Here is a 24,071-nt window from a genome sequence, read left to right as displayed (position 1 = left end):
CCTTCCACTAGATGGCAAAAGCTTTTACTTAAGAGGAGTCCAAAACACAGCAGACTGTATACCTCTAATTTGGTCTAAATCCACTGTGATCATGTGTTGTGTGATTGTGACCCAAAGGATGTCCTCACTGTGAAGGATTCTGAGCAGCAAATAATTCATTAAGAGCAGTATTTTCATTATCATCATTAGCAAATTCCTAAAAATGTTATTGCAAGTTAACTTTCAGGGCTAAACCAGTGCAGCAGCAATCTGCATCTGCTTTTCTGATTTTTTTTTTCTTGCATAGTATCTCCTCTTCCCATGCCTTTCCCCACAGACAGAAGAACTGCAGCATATGATCTCCTGTTCTGGGTTCATAACATATTTAACTACTCTGTCTTGTTTCAGAAGCAGGGTTTTGTTTGGTCTAAAGAGGAAGAATTAAATGACCACCCCACCAAGGGACTGCTAGACTCACACTGTCGCACCGGCAGGGACACAGCACACCACGGGAAAACAAATGTGCATATGCATGGAGTCCAGCCTTCCTTCCCTTCACAAAATTTATCTGTCACAACAGCAGCCAAGCATTTCCTAGAAAACCTGGGAAAATCACATTGATAGCAGCTCTGGATTTATGTATTTCTCTCTTAAAATAAAGAGTCTGATTCTCCTGTCTCCTCAAAGTGAATTGGTATGCTAGTGTCAAACCATCCACAGAACAAACCATGAATTTTGAGCAATGAACAAATATAGTCTGGAATTTTCACGCTAAACAGAAAGATTCAGTCTGTAATACTGACCCAAAAAGCAGTTAAACACAGATGTCCTTCTGCCTTCAAGACACCGGATGCCTGCAGAGCAGGAGAGGATGTTGTGCCAATGTCTGGCATATGGCAGTAGGGTCACCTCAATAGCTTCAACTGTCCACAAAGGAAGTCCTGCACCACAGTGCTTTACTTACAACTAACACTCTTGTTTGACAAGCTTCAAACATTAGAGTTCAACATCTCCCAACCTGAAACTTTCCATTTTACTGGGACTGGCTGTAGACACAAGTGGTTCCCATCTCCCTTACACTTTCTGCTAGTAGCTAGTGCTACTTACCTTGACACAAGCCATGAAAGACAGAGGAACAGATCTTAATCCCTCCAATACACTTGCCATCAATCCCTGGTACTAAAGAATGTAAACAAGGTTGGACTCCACACTTTTAATCCCATTTTTTTGAACCGATGGATAGCTTTCTATCCACTCTATTTCTATTGTATCCTCAATAGTTTAAATTGAGGGTTGGTGATGCCAGTGAGTGCCTCTTTAATCCGAATGACATGAGTAGTAAGACAGAGTATGGAAAAAAGAATCTGACTAGCAGTCACCATTTTTTCTTTTCCATTTTAGAAAAGGAACTGCATAAAAAATATTTGCATTAAAAGTCAGGTACTGGGCAAAGGTAATTTTTTCATCTAAAATACAATGAGGCCTACTGACTTCAGGAGTCAATGTAGAGAAAGGAAGGATTGCACTTCTCTGAAGAATATCCTGCATAAATATTGATATAGTCTGAAATTTTAGGGATGTACTCATTAATGTTTTTGTGCATATGACTGGCTAATTAAAAGCCAGTGAAGCTGCCCAATGGCACAGACATACAATTCAATTGGTGGCTTGACTAAAGCTGCTTTTCTTTGACAGCTTCATTTAGAGCACTGTGCAAATGCATTAGAAAAACCTTTTCCTGAATTTAATGATTCAGTGAAAACAGAACATAAAATTGAATTACAATCTGAGTTACTATCTGAAATTAAATGTTTTACTTCACAAAAAAAAGCAAAGTTTGCAAGAACAGTCATTTCTCCTCTCATATGCAAGCTCTGTGCATCCTTCGGCTCACACAGTGCAGCAGATGCTCTAGGATGCCATGAAAATGACTGCTTTATCTTCACACCAATCTTGTGAGGCAGGAGAGTGCAAGCCCTGTGTTAAACAAAGCCAGGGAGGGGTACGAGGAGAGGTCTGAGATGCATTCAATAACTCTCCTGGAGTCATGCCCAGACTCCAGGTACTCCCTGGGATCTGTGCAGGCTCCCTGCACCAAAGCACCAGACAGTCACACACGGTGCACAGAGATCAGCCACTGCACTCCAGTGTGTCTACACATCAGAATCCCCCCTTCCATCCTACAGTACGGACTGCTCTTTCTAATATGGCAAAACTTGGTCAACTAAGTACTAGCAGAAAAAGCTGGAATGTGACTTTTAACAATCTATATAATGGATCAATTTGCCACTTTAAAGCTGTAGTGAAATGTGCATTAGAGAGCAAACTGAAGGCTCCTGTTTGTTTCCAACATAGAAGCTGAAGACCTCCTATTTCCCCATCTCCAAATTAATTTCATGTTGCTACAGTACTGAAGGGATGGGAGAATTTGTTATGGTAAAATCCACTCTGTTAGAGCTGCATATGCATGAAGTTTTGCACAAGCCTAGGAAGCAGCACACTGGCCCCATGGCCCACGGCCTGCCTGCGGAGAGAGGCGCTAAAGGAGAAGCTTGGGCACCACGGGCAGCTCCAGCCCATGCTGAGGCCTTGTAAGACGGTGAACTCAAGCTTCACCTCCCAGCCTTCAAACTTGGAGACTTTTTATAAAAAAAAGCCAACAACCAAACAACTTTAACCTTTTCAAAAGTAATTTTGCTTCAGTTGAAGTAAGCCTTTTCAGCACAATGCATAGAGCCATACATGAAGTGCAATGTACAGCATCTACAACAGGAAGGCTCTGTGAGCGGGGGCTTCTGACAGCAGATGGAAGCACCAGGGGAGCTGGCTGTGCTTCACCTGCTGTGGAGAGGGAAGCGTGCTGACAGCACACAGGGGTCTCTCACAACCCTGCAGTTTATTCAAGTATTTCACATCACTACATTGGTATATCAATTTGTGATTAAATCTTTAGTCATACTGTCCAAATACCTTCTGGTATTAAGAAATCTCAAAGATGTAAATCATCTTTGAAAGCATCCATCTAGCATTAGAAATATCACTATTTTCATTCTCATATCTACTTCATGGCACTCCAGCACTAAAATTTTGTATTTTTCACAGAGTGGATTCATATACGTAATTGAAGCTAAACTTAAAAATCTGCATTTAAGGAGATACAAAAGGTATCTCTGATATTAGCAGTAGCAAGAATTAGAAGAAAATTCAGAAAAAATAACTTTGGGCCAGATCTTCCTGGGAAGTCTACATTAGCAAACAGTAGCCAGGAACAAACCCAAGACACAGCAACTTGAGTCCTATGCCAGACAGCATTTGAAAGAGAAAAATGAAGGGATTAATTTTAAAATTCTACAGAATCACAACACAATTTCACTTGCAATTAGCACCACATTAATTCAAAGCCCATTAACAAAATGGATGCTTTGAAAATGAGGATAAACTTCCCTTAAAGATGCATACACCCAGAACACAACTTGAGAAGTTTTCTTTATTGTGAACCCTGAGATAGAATATCCCTGAACACAAAGATTCTGCTTGGTAAGAATAAAAGCATGCCAAAGCACAGGAAATCAATAGACAAAATCTCCAGTGTATGATAAACCACAAGCCACTGAGCTCTGTAAGCACTGGGGAAAAGACCTTCTGGTGTAAAGAAATCTCAAAGATGTTTGTCACCACAAACAGCTAATTGTCATCACATGTTGTCAAAAACAGTAAAACGAGATGCATAAGCAACAGAATGATCCTTTCCCCAGCTGAAAACAGTAGCTAATCTTTGGTGGAAACTTTACAATTTGTGGACATGCCAGAGGACTGCAGGTGGTCTTCGAAAGATGGAAAACCAGTCATGTAGGATGAGAAGAGTGCTCTTTCTGGATTTCTATTCACCTTTGCTGCTGTGCAAAAACAAAAGACCACAGATAGATCCTATAGGATTAGGATACACATAGTTTCAAGAGCTGTTTTTCAATGTACAACCTTCATCTTTCAGTTTTCTTCTACAGACAAAGATGCCCATCTCCTCTTTTTTATCAATTTCTTAGAAGTTCCTTCACTGTTACTCTTCTGCTACTTCAAATCCTCATATACAACAGCAGATAATTAATTACCTTTTGCCACTCCGGAAGAATCAAGGTCACCAAGTTTTTTGAAGTCAGCATTTTAGTACTCACTGGCAGTTGAAAAAGTTACACGTTAGGAACCAAGATCAAGATAAAAGTATCTATGCCTACAGTTTTAATGTAGGATTGAACTACTACAGGACTAGTGCATGCACCTCACGTGCCCTACTATAGAAATGGAGGTAGCAGAATTAGAAAAGACAGACAGATAAAAATCTCTCTGCAGGAAGAGACACTAAGTGAAGTAGGACTCCCCAGCTTGGAAAATAAATGACAGGGAGGAGGGGAGGATGTCAGAGAAATCTGTAAAATCATGAATGGTGGTAAGAAGGCAAGGAAAGGAAATCATCATTCACTGTTATTTACTGCTTTCTAAAACAGAAAAGCAATAGACCCTAAATGAAATTATTGGAGAGCAATTTTATAGCAAAGGGAAATACTTTTTCATGTAATACATAATTCAGTTATGGAGCTCTTGGTCACAGGATGTTGTGGATGCCAGAAATACAAATGAGAAAAAAAATGATTAAACAAATTCATGTTAGAAAGTGTATCAAGGGCAATTAAAGAAGATAACATGAATGACTTTCAAGTCTGAAAGTCCTAAAACTATCAGTTACTGAAAGTGAAAAAGATATAATAGGGGGAGAAGCACTTTATGCTAACCCTGGTTTTTGTTTTTAGTGAAGCAGTAAGTTTCTGCTACTGACCACAGTTGAAGAAGTGACCCATTAGGAAATACATGAGCCTAAGGTCTGCTGTATATGGCCATTTGGTGATGTACAACATGGAAATGTAACCTCTCATAACTCTTGTAAAAGCTCTGCTTTCCATTTACTACAGTAGTTTACACTGGAAATAGTGGAACTAATAACATTATTGAAAGACTTTGATAAAAGTTGCCACAGCAGTTATACTGGATCAGATTAAAAAGCCACATCTCATGTGAGAACTCTCAAACCAATATATCCAAGCATCCTCTAAGGGATTTATTTATAAATATAGATATATATTCCTAGAAGAAAAATACACAATAAATTTATTGTCATAAATACAAAGGTGCACAGTTTCCTACTCTGAGATACAGAATAACCTCATATGACAATAGAAATGCAGGAGTTATGAGACTGAATATTATTATCTTTGCACATTTGTCCCCTTCCATTTTATATTAACATGTATCCAAAAGGAAGATTTTACTACTTTTATACCAAATTCTACATCACCATTTAACAAATACAAATTTATTTATAGACAAATAGAAGAGCTGGTCTTAAATATCTGTATGAATAAGGAAAGGGGAACATAACTGAACTACTGAGGAACAGTTAACTAACAGCAGATCTGTCTGGTGATTAGTGCAGAGACAACTGCTGTGGAGAGGTAATTAACACGACATGCTTTTACATGACAATTACTACAGTTCAAAAAAGCTCTTGTGTCAGCAAGTGTTTACAGTCTCACTGTCCTTACATTATTTGCATTACAGATAATTTCAGAAGTAGAAAGATGACAGCGACATAATGTAAGCAAGATGCTAGCCAGAAATTCAGTTTATGCACTGATAACAAATTCTCAGTGAATCCTGCCACCTGAAAATAGAATTAGCCCAGATAAAACTGGCCAGGAAAACACACAATCCTGACATAGTACCTGTAAAATAATAAGCCAAAAGTCAAAACAATCCAATCTGGTGGCCTTCACACTGACCCTTTTGCAGTAGTGTTACCAGAAGGAGAAAAGAGTTTTCTCTCTCTTCTAAACTTTGACCACCACCTTACCCATCAGCAGTCATAAAACCACATCCCACCTTTTAGTGTTTTACCAAATGACATAGCTGATTTGTCATTTTTGACAGAAATTTTTATGATTTTGTGTCTTGTGATATCTGGAACTTTTTAACTCCCTAACTCCTGGGATCCTGAGAAAATTGCAGCTTGTCCACTTAAAAAAACCCCAAATCAACAAATATTCAAAAATCCTCTCATTACAAGCCACAGAATCTCCCATGTTTCCCTCTCAAAAAAAGGTAAAAGCTGAAAAAACAAAATTAAAATGAAAGCTTAACCCTGAAAGATAAACAATGGCCTGCAATTTATTCTTGCTTTTGAATACACATTGTTTTTAGACTCCCATTTGGGGACAAGATGTATTTGTTCTGAGAAAAAATTATATTTGTTTTCCTTTTGTTTTTAATTGGTTTACTGGCATATATTGAAAAAGTTATTCATCTCTACTGTAGCCTTTATAAATGCATCATATCTATAAGTATTCCTGTGCAATTAAAATGAGGATGTAAAATTAAATGTATTGCTAATAAAGGAGCAACATGTGAAAACTCCTGCCCCTCCCTTCTACTTCCAATGTTTGATCTGTCCATTTGCCCTGTCTGCAGATGGGGTGGTTTGCAGAGGAAAAAAAAAAGAGATCTACTATGCAAATGTAGATGTGCTCCTTCATCCACAATAAAACTTCTGTTGTACACTTGAATACTAAAAATACAACTAGTAATTACTGTTACAGTGTTTTTCAAGTGTGGTCTGCAGGGAGTGCAACTTTTAAATCAGTACATTTTATCTGGGGATTTTTTTTTAATACTGTCTGACAGTTACTGCTAACTGATGTTAGCAAAATTTGGAAGTAGTGAATTTCAAACACTGGTAGAACACATAGATAACATCTCTACCTACTTTAGCGGAGAGAAAAATCCACCCTTCTGCATCATTCCTGGAAAACTACAACTAAGAAGAGTCACTACTCCATTGGTTTTATTTTTGAACAGCTGAAGCTTGTCCCAGATTAACAACAGCCTCCATCAAGTCAGAGACATCTATCCACCAAAAAAAAGGTGATTTCCTCCAGGAAGTGTTGAGTACACTGGACCGTGCCCCACTGTTTTCTGGACCAGCTTCTTGAAACTTAAAGTGGATGTGGACAGAAGCCACTGGGAGAACAGAGAATGGGGAAACTTCCACTGTCACCCTATTCCTAAGGTAGCTTCTTTTAAGAAGCTGCAATTTCCCTGCAAAGTAATTGTAGGATTAGAGAATCTTAGGAAAGAGGAGCTTGATATATTAAAGTATAGAAATCTGGAGTATAGTTCTGAAAGAGAATTCACCTGTGATAGGAAATCAAGAGAACTACAGAAAATAAATCTTCTGTTAACGATCCTACATTAATTCTGATGTTGCATAAAAGCCTTATTTCCTATACTTACCCTGAATACCTGTAGGCAATATAATTTAACAGAGCCTAATACACCCATTTTAGTGGGAAAAAACCAATCCTGTAAGAAAAATGAAATAAACTTCCTCTTCCATGCCAGTGGAAACTTAGCCCTGAAACTCCTGTTGCTCTGACGTCATCTTCCTACTTTTCAGATATCTTTGTTAAAAAAAGCATTGGTTATGTTTCAGCACAATCAACCAAAGGAAATTTATGTAACCAGGAAACTACAAAGTCCCTTAGTTGACAGCCTCCATGGGCAAAAAAGGGAGACTCATTATTCCATTTTAGTTAAGCACAAAAGAAAAATAAGGTAATTTGAGCTTAACACCAAATGTCATCCTGAAATTCTGCTACAGTTAAGAGTGTGACAAAAAATGCTAGCTTACCACAAAAGAAAAAAGTGAACTAAATTTCCAGTAATTTTACAAAAGCTAAACCAAATCACCGTTCCTTATAGTTAAGTTTGTTCCGTAAGGAGCAAATATAGTTGTGCTATTTAATTACAGTTCCCCAAAGTTGTGTAAAGGTTTTGTGTGAATCAGCTTTCCAATAAAACATCCTTTTTCTACCTTGACAAATTTATTCAGTTAGAGCTGGCAAGATGGGCAAAACAAAATATCCAAGATATTAGTCAACATTCTTTGACAGCTCTCAATTCAATACTGGCTGTAAATTGCCTCACATTTCAAACCCACACTCAGTCTTGCAGTTCCTTTACCTTGAACTTTAGGGAATGACTAGGGGTACCACTGTTACACTGTTTAGAAATACTGTTTTTCTTCCTTTTGACTGCAAGAAAAATACAGGGGAAGAATTTGTCATGTGTAAAGGAGAAAACAAAAGTCTGGTTTTGAATGTATTTAAATCCCTGTAAAGATCTTCGAGCTCTATAGATCACAAGTATAAAACATCATTTGTCAATTCACTACTGAAATAATGAGCATTCAGAAAGATACTGCTGCAACCTAACCTGTCAGATACCAGCTGATCTTCCACTGAGCAGGATTTTTATTAACAGATAAAATAATTGCATTCAGTATCCAGGCCTAAGTGACTGTCAACCAATGAAAAATTAAAACAGAAGTGTTACTTACAGTTACTAGATGCTCCTGTATAGTTCAACGTGTACTGATCTGCTACCAGCATCCTTTAAGTTTGCTATATACATGTCCCAACAGCTTCATACTCTCCTTCTGTGTAGCATCTCCAACTCAAATATGAGAAAATACACGGCTGTGTTTAAACAGACACTTACTTAATTAGCCTAACGAGGAACGGCACTTTGGATGGGAGGGAAGAGAAGCCACCCCCATTCAACTGCTGGTAAATGTAACAGAGGAAACACCACATGTTGACCATATAAATGACTGCACTTTCTAATAAGCCAAGAGAAAATAAGAGAGATGGCTATACATGAATTTCAGCAGCGTGTGCACACGCTGCATCCTCTACTGAATTCATTCCAGCTTGCATTGATGTATTTTCTGACTGACTCTGCTTAGTACAGAAACAGTACTTTCAGCCCACAAGTCTTTAGACGACAATCAAATCAAGATTTAATCAGTTCAACTTTGAACTAGAACAGCCCCTCATCCTGCAAATAACCCCTGAAAATATATTTATGTTGATTTTTTTCATCAGCTGCCTGTATAAACATGAAAAGTTTACAAAAATCTAAAGCAAAGGTTCACTCTTCGAAAACAAAATTCTTCTTATAGCTGTAAACCTCTGACTTCCTGAAGGTGCATTGCAGGAATGGTAGAAATTGATTTAGTGAAAGGCTTCTATTAGTGAGCGCTGTTCCCACTGCAAAGTCCCTCCCCTTGCTATAATCAATAATTTAAGCAAAGCCAAGAATCATGTCAGCCAAAATGACCAGGATAACTTGACTGTCTCTTTCCTACAGAGTACAAGTAAAATTAAATTAAGGTCTGAATGGGAATTTATTCTAATTTTAAAATTAATTTGGCCAATCTGAGTTGTGTTTTTTGGCTTTCATGCTGAGTAGGGGAGGAGGGATGGGGTCCTTTGTTCCTTACTAAAAATTTCTCAGGTTCAGAGAAGTGCCCAAAATCGACTTCCAAGAAGTAAATAACACTAGAGTATTTTATCAGTTATGTGCAAACAAGAAATGTGCTCAACAAAGTTAAAGCCCTTACTTGTGGATTATGACAGTGCTACTCCTCTCTCAGTCCCCTGCAATGATGTGTGAGTTAATAACTGATGCAGTGTTTAAAATTTAAATTGAGCTCTGTAGAATCTCAACTCAAAAGTAATTTAAAAATAGGAAAAATGTATTTAGTTAAATTGTGTTATTGTTTAGGTCAAAATAGTTTTATTAAGAAACAGTTTCATGAAGAGTTCTGAGAATGATTTTCAAGCAAAAGCCTTGAAGTAGTCTTACTGTGTAATAAATTAGTCCAGTGTATCAAATTATGTACATATAAAATAATCAACATAACAAATAGCAGTTAAAAAACAATCCCTGTAACACAACACCATAAAAAATGGATTAAAATGCCCCGGAGACACTATAAGCAGGAAGCAAAAATATATGCTTTGGATTTGGAGTCCCCCCCAAGGACTTCTCATCACCAAAGTATCATGGATAAGTCTACCATGCAAGCCAAAGGACACACACTGCTGGGCTTTAGGAAACCAGATCCAGACACTACAAGGAACCCACTTAATGTCATTATCTTGAGCTCTGTGGCATCCAGATATTGGACATTTATGGCCTAATCCTGAGTACCCAGGCTCTCAAAATGAAGCAATTGAGTCTTAACAGCAAATATATGTACTTTCATGGGATTGCTTAAAAAAGGCTTCATGTCCCTTAAGGCAGGGACCATACATGCGCTCTCAAGCGAGGACTGAGTTCAGAGCAGGGTCTCTGCAGCACGCCAAGTCGTATCACACACCACCTCTTCTGGCCCATGGAGACATTCAGTACTGCTCTGAATCTACCCACCTTCTCCTGATGCAACAGCAGCGAACCCAAGGCTGCCTGCAGCACCATCTATTCCATGTCTTAGTGGTACATGCTGTAAGTTGCTGTATGTCCAATACCATAACTTGCAACAGCACCATTGTGACTCAAGGGACCCACGACTCCAATTCAGCCAAACCCATGTTGTTAATTAAAGCTGAATTCAACTTCTATCAGCTAATGCTTGACTTATGTGAGAATTCAGCACATGAGGAACCAGTGCACTGAGAAACTGGGGTCTAAAGTAGCCTCTAACTTGCGGAGATCAAAAGAAATACCTCCAATTGAAAACATAACAGGGCAGGAACTTGAAGAGGATTTAAGTCTGTGTCCCTCACTGTACAAGCATCTCCTTCCACAGGGGCCTGAACTAGGATCTGACTTTCTCTTAGTAGTACTTCAGTATCAAATAACTCAGATCTTCCCTTTTTTGCGCTCAAGTTTTTAGAACTTCTGTGAAATAACATCCCGGCACAAGCAAAATCCCAGGTACTCACTTCTGCTGTCAAAATCAGCCCATCTGATTTACTGTCATCACCTTTGTGCTAGCCTTGCTTGCCTAACCTACTGTCCACAAACATCCTTGCTTGATTCCAGCTCTCCTTCAGCTCGTGCCAAGTTCTCATTTATCTCCACAGCTGCATTTACTCTCCCTTTGCTTCCCCCTTCAGGTCGTGTTCCCATCTTCCAACCCATCTTCCCCACTTCACAACCCATTTGTTCCCCCATCAGCTTTCTCCTCTGAGAGCAATGGGGAGACCAGCTCACCACTGCTGGGCCCGACGCTGGGATCACAGCAGGTGCTCACAGGAACAACCGCAGTGGCCCAGGCTTTGCATTTCCACTGTGCAGAGCGCAAAAAGGCAGGAATATCTTCTGAGCAGGAAACTCCCCAAACTGTGTCAGCCATCCCCAGCTTGTACACCTGGTGAATCACTGCTAGCCCAGCAACTGCAAGGTCCTGAAAATCTCAAGGGCCACTACAAAGACTAGAGACTCATTCTGCTGAGTAGTGATACCATTCCTCTACCACACCTCCTGCAGCTGATATACAGGAGCCTAGAAGATGACAAACAACACCCAAACAGGCTGCAAAGATCTTCAGAGCACACAGACGCCATCTAGAAGAATATAACCTCGTTCTCAGCTTGCACATAAAGTGTCCTCCCAAAGGTAATACTGTTTTCCCCTTCCTTTCCCTAGAGATATCTATACCCATTTCAAAGCATCAATCAGGTGAATTGAAGTTTGGCCCACCTTCTATGCAGCATTCAGAAGTGCTGAGGCAGAGGTTTACTAGATCGATTTTGGTCATAATTTTTTATTACTTGAACGGCTATATGAACTGGGAACTTTCCTTTTTTTAAGGAGAGCTGGTTTGTCTGCTATCAGCTTATTTTGGCTTTTCTTCTGTGCAACTTCCTGCCTTATCATCCCTCGGAAATCAGGATCCTGACTTTTCCCCATTACCTTCTCTGTTTTCTGTGATTTGTTTTCCCTTCCTCTTTGCTTAGTCCTCTGTCTGACAATCCTAGGCATAGAAGAGCTTTTCCAACAAGATGCATTCTACCTCAGAGAGGACATGCAGCATCCAGAACTACACACTTCCATCCCTAAACTACAGAAGCTTGAAAAGTTTCCAAAAATAGTTTGTAAAGTTAAGTACCTGACATTGTTAAGTTATTCACCACTTCTGAAACTTGAGCCTGCCCTACAGATGCTCAGAAGAGTTTTCCACTTTGCTACAACACACAAAAAGCATGTCCTAATATCTCTTAACATTACACATTCATGTAAAGTGCATTGTGGAGTTAGGGGAAATGTGCAATGCACTGGGCATCTTGTGAACTACTCAGGCAGCAGTATGACACTGGCATTTACTTCCCTGTGCTGTCTTGGCACCACCTCTGCTCCCCATTGCCACCTTTTACTTTCCCACACAGGTATTCCACATGTTGCAGGAGCAGGCCCTGCAGGCATTTGTTTGTCCCACAAGTACACATTTTACTGAATAGACAAATATTCATTTTTAAAATGCTCAAAATTATAGTACTGCACTTATAAAAAGCAGCACTATGATATTTTCTGGATCAGGAATTACACGCTTTACTAAGGTAGCATAGTTTCTGATGAACTGAAGAATTGTTCTTTATCATTTTGGCAAACAGTTAAGTATGAAACTGCAACTGTGACCATACAACACATTCTGAAAAACCTTTTCTGTAGTCCCAAATTTTGGGAATTGGAAACAGAGTTTGGGAGAAGATGCTAATTTCTGGTGTATAAAACATCTATTCTTCCATTCCTGAATTTAAGCACATTTATTCACCTTTACATACTCATTTTTATTATCTATCCCAATTCAAAAGGGTGCTGATTAACACTCCTAATTGTGGAATCTTTAGATTTCAAGTCAGAGCAGTTGAGCATCCAAGATACAGATTTAGGTAGCTCCACTGAGAATCATGGAATAAAACCAACCTGACTGCCTAAACACAGCAAGCAGCCTCCCTGTGCAAGTGATAGTGGCAATGTGTACTTCAGAGGATCATCTTTCAAGTTCAATTTACTATCAAGTACAATTTATTTTATGGCCTTCTACCAGTAGATCCTGATACCGTGAACATTGTGTAACCATGCTGCCCTTGAAGTTTTATTTCTTTTAAACTGACCCTAAAATCTTCTTACAGGGATGGCTAAATAAGAGACAAATATGCAGTTAGTTACTTCACATGCAGAATGTTACCTACACAAACACTGGGGATATAGAGCAATAGTCACCTTTCTTATTTCATAAGCAGTCAGCAAATGGTCAAGCCTAAGACTAATAAAACATGCACTGTTCTTGAGTGCATAGTTATCAGTAACATGCAGGATTAAGAAAAATCCAACAGCTCAATATTAAAAGTTGACAGCCTTTAGGATGCACAGCAGTTGTCAACCAGAGACTCTTATTCCCAAAAAGATGTAAATTGGGTGTTTACTTGGAACCCTACAACTGTATAGATGGTTCTCTCGTTTTACAGGACTTGTGTTAATCCACAATGTAATTTAATGTATTTTTAGTATATAAATCTTTTTCCCCACTCAGGAGCACAGAAAACATGTTCTGAGCAAATAACAGACTTATTGTCTGTATCAGATAGGTACTGCAGAGGAAGAATCGTGCTTTTAAGAGGGCATCCATTTTAATTTGGTCAAAGATGCTGGTTAAAATCAGAGTCAGAATTGACCACTGCTATAAATCTTTCTGACTAGTTCATGATTTACTGTAATTTTTATTGTATTAAGAGGGCTATTCTCCCCAGACGTGCTGTTATTTCAGAACACCAGGCTCTCTTTACAGGAGTGACACTCCCAATCCCCCAGGGCCGGTCTCACAGCTGCCATTTCTGCACTGGATTGAACTCATTCCTTTGTAACCAGCCATTAAACTGCCCTCTCGTATCCGCTCGGAGAGCAGCAGCGCACAGGCATTTGGTATATTGCAGTTGCCCACAGCAGCAGCACTCCTGAGAAAGAGGACACTCATGGTTTTAATACCCCTTTGATTTCAACCACGGAGAAACAAGGCATCGTGTTACCCCCAAAGGCTGAGAGACCAGGGAGCCAGAGGAGGCTGCTGCCGCTGCACAGCCTCCCACAACTCCAAAGAGAGCAAGGAGGGCGGCTGGCATAGAGCAAGAAACATCCATGGCTCTCTAGCACCATGTGTCCCACATCTCAGGGACTTTCCTAATTATGGGGCTACTCCTGGCTCTAGAAGGAGGGAGTTTTATTTAGATTGATGTAAAACAGAAAGCAAAAGCAAATTCCAATTTTCCTGCAGGTTTTGAGGCAAAGAGAATTCTTTTTATTACCTGAAGAATTCTCATTTCTAATTCATCAGATTATTACACAGAGCACTGCACTTTACTGTGGCAGAATAACTTTCCACTGAATTTCTTTTTCAGGTGATACAAAGATTAAGAAATGTGCCTGCCTTCTATAGCCTTCTGGGGAACTTCTTAACAAAAAGCAAAGAAGCAAACAAAAAAGCAAGCCACAAACAGAAAACACTACCCTCATTCTCTCCTAGGTTTGGGCTCTGGGGCATGTGCTTTGCTGCTGCTTGCACCCCACAAATGCATACAATGAATACATGCAAATTCATCCAGGTGAAACTGGTGAATACACAGAGAGGGAGAGAAGGAATAGGTAGATGGTGTAATAACACAAGATGTGTTTCCTTTGAAAACTAGACTAAGGATAATTTTCTTGAGAGAGAAGGAGGAAGGGTTCCCCATGATTTGAACCCAGTTCTGGTCCATTTGCAGTATTAAAGCCACCTGGAGCTGGTGTCTGGTTATTCATAAGACTCTCCAAATGACAGAGGATGCAGATGGATAGATACAGTAGGTCCCAGAGGAGATACAGCGCCTGAGGCCAACAGAGGCAAGCTTGCTTGTTTGGGGGACTGCCTGCAGTGCTGGGTGTCAATCAGCTCGGGCAGCAAGTCACTGCCTGTCTCTAGGAAGGCTGCCTGAAAACCCATTAGGGCTTGGCATGTGCTAAGATCTCAATGACATCCCATTGCTTTGCTGACTGTAGGTTTTTTCTCCTTCTAAAATCACCTCAGGCTCATTTTTTTTAAGTACTGAATCTCAGAAAGAAGGGTAGATAGCTGAAAGCACTCATAAAATTATCTAAAAGTTGAGGTCAAAGTAGTTCTTGTCAAGATGTACATATAGCTAATTTCCCTGGAGAAGAAAGAAGAGTTTCCTCAAAACACATTTCTTATACTGTACTGCGCTTGTGGTGTTCAGTGCCCATTATTAATGGATTCTATCATATCTGTTTGTCAACATTAACATTTGTTAAAATATGTCAGTTGCTTTGTATCTTTAAATTGAGTTTTACTTATTTTTGACCTCCTCACTCAGAGAGAAGGTCAAGGCTCTTGGAAACACCTTTTTATTAGACCACACATAGAAGTATCCTGCCCAAAGGAGAGTTCAGGACAATGTATCATTGTCTAAACAATGATGCATTCCCAGCGCAACCAATTTAGAATAAAATTTTCAGGGTTTTTGAATTATACAACTCCAAAAGAAAACACACAAAAACAAAACAACAAAAATACCTCACAAAACAACATTCAGATTTCCAGGATTTGAATAATGAAATATTGTTAAGAGTGGGAAGAGAAAGACAAAACAATTCAGAAGCCCTCAAAGAAGTATATTGTTATTTTCAACAGTGTCTTCTCAGGAAAACCATATTTCTAACATAAACTGAAATGCTAAATACAATCTCTGGATTAAACATTATTAATTCCCCATGTATCTGCTGGACTACATTCTTTTATAGATTAACTGTTCTCAAGACTGGGGGATTTTTTCACTTCTCAGAAGTCGTATGACTAAAATTCTACTGCTTATTTTCTTCCCCCTAGATAAATGTCTTTCTTCGCTTAGGCCCTAACATCTATTACTGAAGCATAAATGCAATGGTTGGAGAGCACTGAGCTGTGAAGATCCCACACAATGCTCTCCTTCTACCCCAGATACAGTGGCAGTGAAGAGCCCTGTCCATGCCCAAAACCACAGACCTCCAGGATGGACAACACCAGGGCTCACTGCACAACTCTCCAGGTGGGAGGGCTTCTCTTTACCTATGCTGGCACATTGGCAGCATCATCAAATGACTGGGATGGAGTGGGCACACTTACAAAGTTGTGCACTAGAAAAATAAAAGTCTTCACTGAACCTAAAAACCATCATTTTTTGTTGGGTGTAGGTAGCTATCAGCATCTCCAGACAATCATGTTCTTCTCACAACATGCACCCACTGATTACTGAAGAGCAATTATTTATAAACTAGCAAGAGGTGCAGTTAGCATATTTCTAGGACCCTGTATAGGGCATCTGCTGGTGCCTCTCTTCAAGTGGCTACAATCGAGCAGGAAGCTTCCAAGCATTCCCTAGCAGACAAACAGCTGTGTGCAAGGCCAGTGCTTGTATTTTGATACAATCCACTTCTCCACTGAAACTGCTAAACCACCTCTCTCCTTCCTGGCACCAGCCGAGAAAAGCAATGCCTTTTTGAAACAGTGGCTGTGAGGAGCCTTTGCTTGCATACCTGCTTCATCAGGTGAGCTCGGCGAGGCACTGTCCTGGGACAGGGTGGTCCAGCTGGAGTCCTCATCGCTTGGGGCCAGGTTTTGAATCCTATGGAGGGCACAGTCTGTTTTGGCCCCAGTTTTTGGGTGATCTTTCTTTGTCTCAGGGCTTGATGACACTGTGGCAACCTGGCCATCCTCTGGGCTTGGCATCTTGTTCTGTTTCCGGGGCAGGACTTCCCCATTGACAATAATAGTAGAAGCCTGGCTGTTGCTTTGTGCAGACTTATCTTCCATTGCAACAAAACCCGGCTCTAGATCTCGAGCTGATGTCTCTAGATCTGCATAGTAATTCAGGAAGCTCTTGGTCCTCCTTGGCTGTGAGGGTAATATTTCACAGCCAGAGGAATCCTGCGGGATCGGCTCATTGCTTTCAAACTTCTCAGAAGTTACATTTATGCCTGCAGTGGTACTGAGGTTTTTGTTGGGATCCTGCTGCCCCTGCTCGGCAGCTTTCCTGAGCTGGTTTTCTCCATTCTTCACCAGCTTTATATTGGCAGAGCCGTTCCCCAGAAGGGGCTGAGCTGCTGGATCGGAAAGACCCATGGCTGTCTGAATGTTAGTCAGCGCGTACTTTTTCCTGCATTTCGGAGGAGTGCTGTTCTTGGTCTCTGTGTGCCTGATTTCTGCATTCAGAAGCTCGTTGTGAGAGGAGCGCAGGTTCAGGGTGTTGGGCGGGGTGGCGGGGCTGTTGCGGTTCACAACATCCGTCGTGCTGCCGCTTGCCATAAACACTGCCAGCGCGTCCACACCGGAATCGACTGAAAAGCAAAAGAAACAGCCATGAATCACATTCATTATATACATCATTTTGCTAGGGCTTCTGGTAAAGGCATGTAGCCCTTTGGGTAATTGTTTTACAGGAGGAAAATTACCACAACCTAAGTGGAGAAGAGAAGAGACAAAAGCTTCGCTGATTAAATAAGGAAGAACAGAGGCAGAAAAACATACAGAGAGATCATCAGGACCACGAACATGAGAAAAAGTGGAAAGCTTGACCCTATACAAGACAGTTTTAGGGCAGAGTTTTCATTTCTGATTCTGTTGCAGGCAGGCTCTGGGACAGCAGAGATGCCCTTTGCAAATGCCTGGGACTCTCACTATCATCCTTACCACGACTATTTTAGTATTTCCCCTCTGTCTCCAATGAGGAGGGAAATAATTCCTCAAGTGCTCATCACTAGGAAGCAGAAATTTGAGATATTTCTAAGCAGGCTGCAGACAGATGCTGCTTCTTTTTCATCTAAGGGTAGTGCTGTTAGTGCTAAGCCTGACTGGCTGGTCAGTTGGTGACTCCCAACATCTGCATTTTCTCCGCTATTTGTCTTTCTGTCTTTCTCCTCCCTACCCTTCTGCCTTCTTTTTTTTTTGTTTTTTTTTTTAGAGACTGGAAGTAGAGGGTCAGGGAATATGAGCAGAAGATTATTTCACAAAGGTGTATTTGATTTCCAAGGGGAGGCAAAAGAAATCCCTTGAGAAAATATCCTGCTGGAATTCAATCAACTTTGAAAAAAGGGCTGGCTCCAGAGATGCCTTACTATTTCTACACCTCACAAAGTTCAAGCTTAAGGGTAAAACATATATCCTAGGGCAGAGCACACCCACTACACTGTTAAATAATACCATTCTTTTGTCTACATGTAAACAAGTTTCTGGTTGTTGTTAGCCAGGGTCACAGCTCATATTTTGAAAAAATATTAAGTTTATTGAGGGAACAGATTTTTAGACTATTAAAAATTATCAAAATATGGATTAAAAAAACCAAAACTAATTAAAAAACTGTAATTTGTTCCTGTACTGTCTATTTATGGCCTCCACTAATCTGCACAAGTACTCCATGAACACCTCCATTTACTGTGGCAGTCACTGTTGTTTGATACCTGGCAACTAAATTAGAGACCAATTAATAAATCACTCCCATCTGCCACAACATGAAACACCTTTTCTGTTGTTCCTAATTCTCAGATATCACTGATTGCTTATATTGCACATAAAAAGGTATCTGGAGCTTATCCAGGAATGAAAAGCTGTAATTTGAGCTAGCTGATGACAGATCATTCCAGCTGAGCTGTGCTGCACCTTTGTATATTTGATATATGACAGAACTGACTGCTGTACAGATTTACAAGAGATTAAATATATGGGTTTTAAAAGAACATATAATACATAAACAGAGGGAAAAGGAGCACTTCACAATGTTACCTAAATGCAGGCACAGTTGCTAGTGTTCCTTCCTCTTTGATGTGCTGTCAAAGCTGCTCACTTGCAAACATCACTCTGGTTCACTTAACACCAAGCAGATCAAATAATAATACTCTTTGTTCCCTGAATTACCCACCCAGCTGTTGAAGAACAATTTCTAAAGCTTGTTAGAAACAGAATTTAAACTAAATTTTACGATTATTCATGTTTGCCAATTTCTCAAGCCCCAGTCAGTCAGTCTAAACCAACTGCGAATTCTTTAGAAGATGGATCACCCCATGCACACCGTGCAAAAGCCATCATCTTAGGTAACAGCTAACAAGCATCCTGTGAGTAATTTCAGCTTTAGCCACAAGAGACTTTAAAACACAACTATCACAAAATTTAAAGGAACTTTGTAAATTACTTGTCAGATAAACACATCATATACGTACACATAGTTTTCTGGATCTTGTTTAAAACCAACCAGGTCTAATGTAAACAAGGTTGCATTTGATCAGATGTTACCAAAATGTTTTACATGAAACATATATATATCATCAACATATATATATATATATCATACATATCAACTCACTGCTTTGTATTCTTTTCTGAATCACTCAAAATCTGACAACCTGAAAATCACAAAAAAAAAGTAAAGTAATAGGGCAGGATAATTTCCCCTGCCACTGCCTGACCTTTAGAATTTATGGAATTGCATGGTATCTAGGGATTTCACTAGATTATATTTTACTTCATGCTTCAGCAAATTAAAACAAGCATTTATGGTTTTCACCAATAAATACAATTACCACAATATGGAACAAGACTGAAATTTATTTTTCTCCTTTGGTACAAATGAGCTGCTTCATGCAATGTTTGCCACTATTTTTGTTACTGAACAAATTTCTTCAAAAATAATCTTCCTAGACAAAGCTTAAGCATTTGCCTGCCAGCTTATCTGTAGCCCATCCCCTGCTGTTATTGTTTCATTGCTGAGAAATATTGTTAAGAAAACACCCTTGGAAACACTGCAACAAAATGCATTACATTTGACTGATCTGCTTGATAAAGACTCTCCATTGGTTTGATGAACACTGGCACGCTGTTCAATGACTAAGCCAAGGAGTCTTTGCGACCCACGTAGTGTTTGTGACATGGGTGGTAAGTTGGGCTGGTGTATGACCATGAACAGAAAAATGTCAAAACAAACCTCTCACTAGACACCATCTCCCCTCCTGACCCCATCTCAGGTGATCTGTTGATCAAATCATCATGATCAAATGAGCAAGGAACAGGCAAACAGCAGCACAAGGTGTGCACAGAGTGAAGCAGGCTGTTCTCTCAGGGGCCAAGAGCCTGCTCTGGCATGCACGCAGCCGGCTTCCCTCTGCTCTTGGAAGCAGATATAGACATGAGAAAAAGAGGGGGAAAAAAGAGAAAGGGAGGCAAAAAGAGAAGAAGAAATACAGATGGGAAAGGCCAGATCTTCCATCTCAAGGGTAGAAGTTGCTACAAGACCAGGACTAACTAAAGCACCAGAAAAATTGGAATGCAAGTAAATGCCTAAGAGCACTGAAGAAAGCTTGCACAGTAGAACAGCGTAAGGAAGAAGAGCGATAGCCTATCCCTCTTCCTTTATAAAGGACACAGTGATGCTTGAAACACATCACTTTTCCCAGAGGAAGCACAAAAACTTCAATAAAATGCAGGAACCGTGGGTTCCTGCACCCAGGGTTCCACAGGTGGACTCCATCCCCCTCTCAGACAGCTCCTTGTGCTGCCTGGCCACCAGCAACGACAATGCTACTGGCACAGGGCACCCGATTTTCAATTCCTCTACCTTCTGCTGGAAAGCAAACACAAATGGACAACCAGATCAGGAATCACTGAGTTGATACATATATCTCAGCTAAAGTGGGGGAACACTGGTAAGTTGTGAGTAAAAGTATTACTCTAAAAAATATTCTACTCTGGTGAAAAGCTAACAATAATAAGGAAATTATCATTACTGGGAATAATAATAATGTTGGTGCTTCAAGACAGCACTTAACTTGGTAGAAGACCTGTCATAGCAATTCATTAAGGGTTTTGATTTGCTTACTTTTTAAAAGAACTCCCAGCTTCAACTGTAGGCTTTTAACATTCTTACAGATCTAGATTAAAATACTTTTACCACTATAATGTGTTTAACGCAGAGTAGTGCCAATTCTCTAAGGATCAAAATAATACAAATAACACTACTACCTGAATGGCTTTTATTGATGTATTTTAATCTCGCCATAAAACTTACAGAGCTGAAGAAAGAAAGAGAAAATGCCATTGCAAACAAAGAATAGTGCACAACCGATTTGTCTTTGCCATCTAATGACTTTTTTGCATCATATGATCTATGGCAGGTCTTAAAAAACTGAATAGACAGTTTCTTCAAAAAGGCACAGTTAAAAAAGAAAGGAAGTGCTAGCCCTTTTTCATGTGTAAGTGCAAAATGGAAGTGGAATATGGTCCTGGAAAGAAGAAGAAGAAGAAAAATAAGAGGAAAATTTCACATATTTGCATAGCAGAATCTTTTAAAGGGCATCTGACCTGGAAGTACTTCTGACATGGCTCGCGGGGCGTCAGCAATGCATCAGGAAATAGATTATAATTTGATATCTGAAAAGAGGGATCATTTAAGAATTAAAACCAAAGGAAAACACAAAAGAAAAATACCACATTTTAGAAGTTCCTGAGAGATGTTAAGCATTCTAAATAAAGCCCACAGCATAACAGTGAGGATCTTTTGAGTTTTCAATGATATTTGACAGTCATTAAAGTATGGGAGATGCCAGTCTACAGAAAAACGAACATGTCAGTAAAAATAACTATTACATTTTTGTTAATGTACAACTTTACTAGGAGCACAAATTCAAAAATATTCTCCAGTTTTATTCAACATACTGTAGCAAAAAGTTCAATACATTAGAAAATACTAGGTTTTTCCCAATTACTCAGCTACAGCTTACTCAGGAAACCACAGCAGCACTGGTAAAAGAAAAGAAAACATAGCAGTAAGGCAGGTTCCCACGAAAATTTGCAGAATGAGATCTAGCATATGAAATTAAGAAGCACAGTCTGCAGGGTTGATCCCACAGGAGGGAATCACAAAAAGAAAGCTAGGCAGTAAGTTCCAGTATGGGACCCTTTCCTGGCCAGCTTCTCATAGATAAACCATTTTGCCTTAAAGTCACTGGTTTGGAGATGAAGGACACACAGAGTGAGAGACAAGGTATTCACTACTATTTTTGTCACTGCATCTAGGAAACAGAGGGAAGAAATAATGCAAACCTTTCCATAAAGCAGATTTCCCTTCTGCAAGGATATCTCTTGAGTACATTTAATGACAACTTCATGCCATGGGGCTACAGCCCCAGGTCTTGTACACTTTGGCTCTAGTTAAAGTCTAAGCAGCTGTAGAGAACACCTTCATTATACAATGATTGCAGCTCAGCACCAGCTAACTCCTTTCACCTCAAAGGGTGAATTCCGATGTTAAAACATTCATTCTAAAACTACAACCAGCTAAATAGTAATAGTTAAACAGATGTCAGGCAAAAGCATCCTAATAAACTCCAGATTTACATTATTAGCTGAAATCAGAATCGAGACTAGAAGCTTTCTTAGTATCAAATGTCATCTCATTCTTCTTACCTAGATACCTACACAAATTCCAGGTGACACCTAACCCTTTCAGAACAGAAAAGGAAGGAAAATACTCAGATGAAATGCTGTGGTATGTGATCAGAGACTACAGCCAATGATCCTCTTCTTGCTGCTCCCTCTGGCAATGACATCTCTGCTGGACTGAGCTTGGAAGCTGGAAAGAGAAAGCTCAGCAAAGCCAAGAAAGTGAATTATGATGGTGGGCAGAGCAGTTTGGGAAATGCAAGAGCAGGAAACGAGCAAGGCTGCAAACACCTTACACACAGTGCTCTCAAATCTATTTGCAGACTCCTCCACACAAATCTCTAAGCTCCTGAGGGTGGGAAGGACCTTTCCAGATCATCAAATTCAACACCCCTGCCCAAGCAGGGAATCATTGCTGCCCTCTCTACTCCACCCTGGATCTGTTCTCACACCAGAATAAAATCAGGACTTCAACCTGCTTGCTAAATGCAGCTTCTCCCATTTCCAGCTATTTCCTGCTTCACCTAGTCCTACTGAAATCACCATCTGGTAACCAGCTTTCTGTCCCGGCTCCTCCATCCCCAAGAGGCACCCTGCCAGCCCCTGCTGCCACAATAATGACATTTCTCCTTTTAGAGCTAATCATGCTGCCAACCAACCGCAACACCCTAGCAGCAGTGCTGTTTCTGTTCCAGTGATGCTCTTATTAATGGGAATCCATAAAGCTGATCTGTCTTTATATGGTGTAATTGAGGAAAAAAACCTTCGGATTCTGCAATGCGTTGTAGCACTCAAATTGAATATGCCTTCCCATTTACTATTTTTTTCCTTTCCCCTTCCCACAAAGCCAAATTCCTCATCTAGCAAAAAATTACAAGAAAAGATGCTTCTTGGAATCAGATTCTAACAGATATGAAGGAAAAAGAAAAATAATAAAAAAATTAAATATAAATGACAAAAAGAAACTGGCTAAATCCACTGTTCCTGTACTTTTCTTTTTATTAAGATAGATATATCTAAATAATCAGTGTATATTTGACTGCTTGAGTGAAACTTTATATTGCAGAGAATGTGGGTCATCTTGTACTACTGGAGTATTCTGAAATCAAGTAACCACTTTAAGAAATAAAGAGCAATTCTTTCATTTATATAAGGTATAGCCATGACATGCCATAGTGACTAATGCTGCCTTTAGTGAGGGAAAAAACAATATGGCATGCTAAGTCTTTTCCAAATTCAATTTTCTCCCTTTAATTAGATTTCCCCCCATGTGTAGAATGGAACAGTCGGGTAGGCAAAACCAGTGTTGTCACAGCAAGAAGATGGAGTGTGTTTTATCTGTCGGCTACTTGTGAGCACAGATAATAAGACCTTCTGTCATTGGATCTATACATTCACAGTGACATTTGCTAAGTAAATGGCTGTAATTTTTCTAATCCCATTGCTTAAATTAAACTCATGAGCCATAACATTCTGCTTTTTTAACTCAATCTCTACAATAAAGATTGCACCTCGGACTTACTCGCTAATTTACAAATAGCCCTACTTTTATAAATGCTAATACAGGGCACAAGCATAAGTGTCATTCTCCCTTAAACAGGCACACAAACTCAGAAACTGTAACTTGAATTTCTGCAATTGAGATGACCAATAAGCAAGAAGGACTTCCATATTCTACAGCTTCAATCTCAAGTGTCATCCATAAATAACTCTTTCCAAGACTGAAGGTAAACAATGTGAAATC

General features: G+C 39.7%; 1 protein-coding gene across 18 annotated transcripts in view; it reads right to left on the bottom strand.

Annotated features, from left to right (window-relative positions):
* Positions 1-24,071, bottom strand: part of APBB2 (amyloid beta precursor protein binding family B member 2) — a 166,993-nt gene that overhangs the window by 73,805 nt on the left and 69,117 nt on the right. For 12 of the 18 annotated variants that reach the window (XM_069014220.1, XM_069014215.1, XM_069014221.1 and 9 more), the window contains one exon: positions 16,438-17,238. In XM_069014220.1, coding sequence (XP_068870321.1) covers positions 16,438-17,238 — 801 coding nt within the window. Of the gene's footprint in view, positions 1-16,437; positions 17,239-19,256; positions 19,279-21,247; positions 21,317-24,071 lie in introns of those variants that run through there. The other 6 variants (XM_069014225.1, XM_069014229.1, XM_069014226.1 and 3 more) reach the window with 2 other exon arrangements.

The sequence above is a fragment of the Aphelocoma coerulescens genome, chromosome 4 (genome assembly GCF_041296385.1).
Source record: "Aphelocoma coerulescens isolate FSJ_1873_10779 chromosome 4, UR_Acoe_1.0, whole genome shotgun sequence".
Taxonomy (NCBI): Eukaryota; Metazoa; Chordata; class Aves; order Passeriformes; family Corvidae; genus Aphelocoma; species Aphelocoma coerulescens.
Note: the sequence above shows the minus strand (reverse complement) of the source record. Positions and strands in the feature narration are given on the sequence as shown.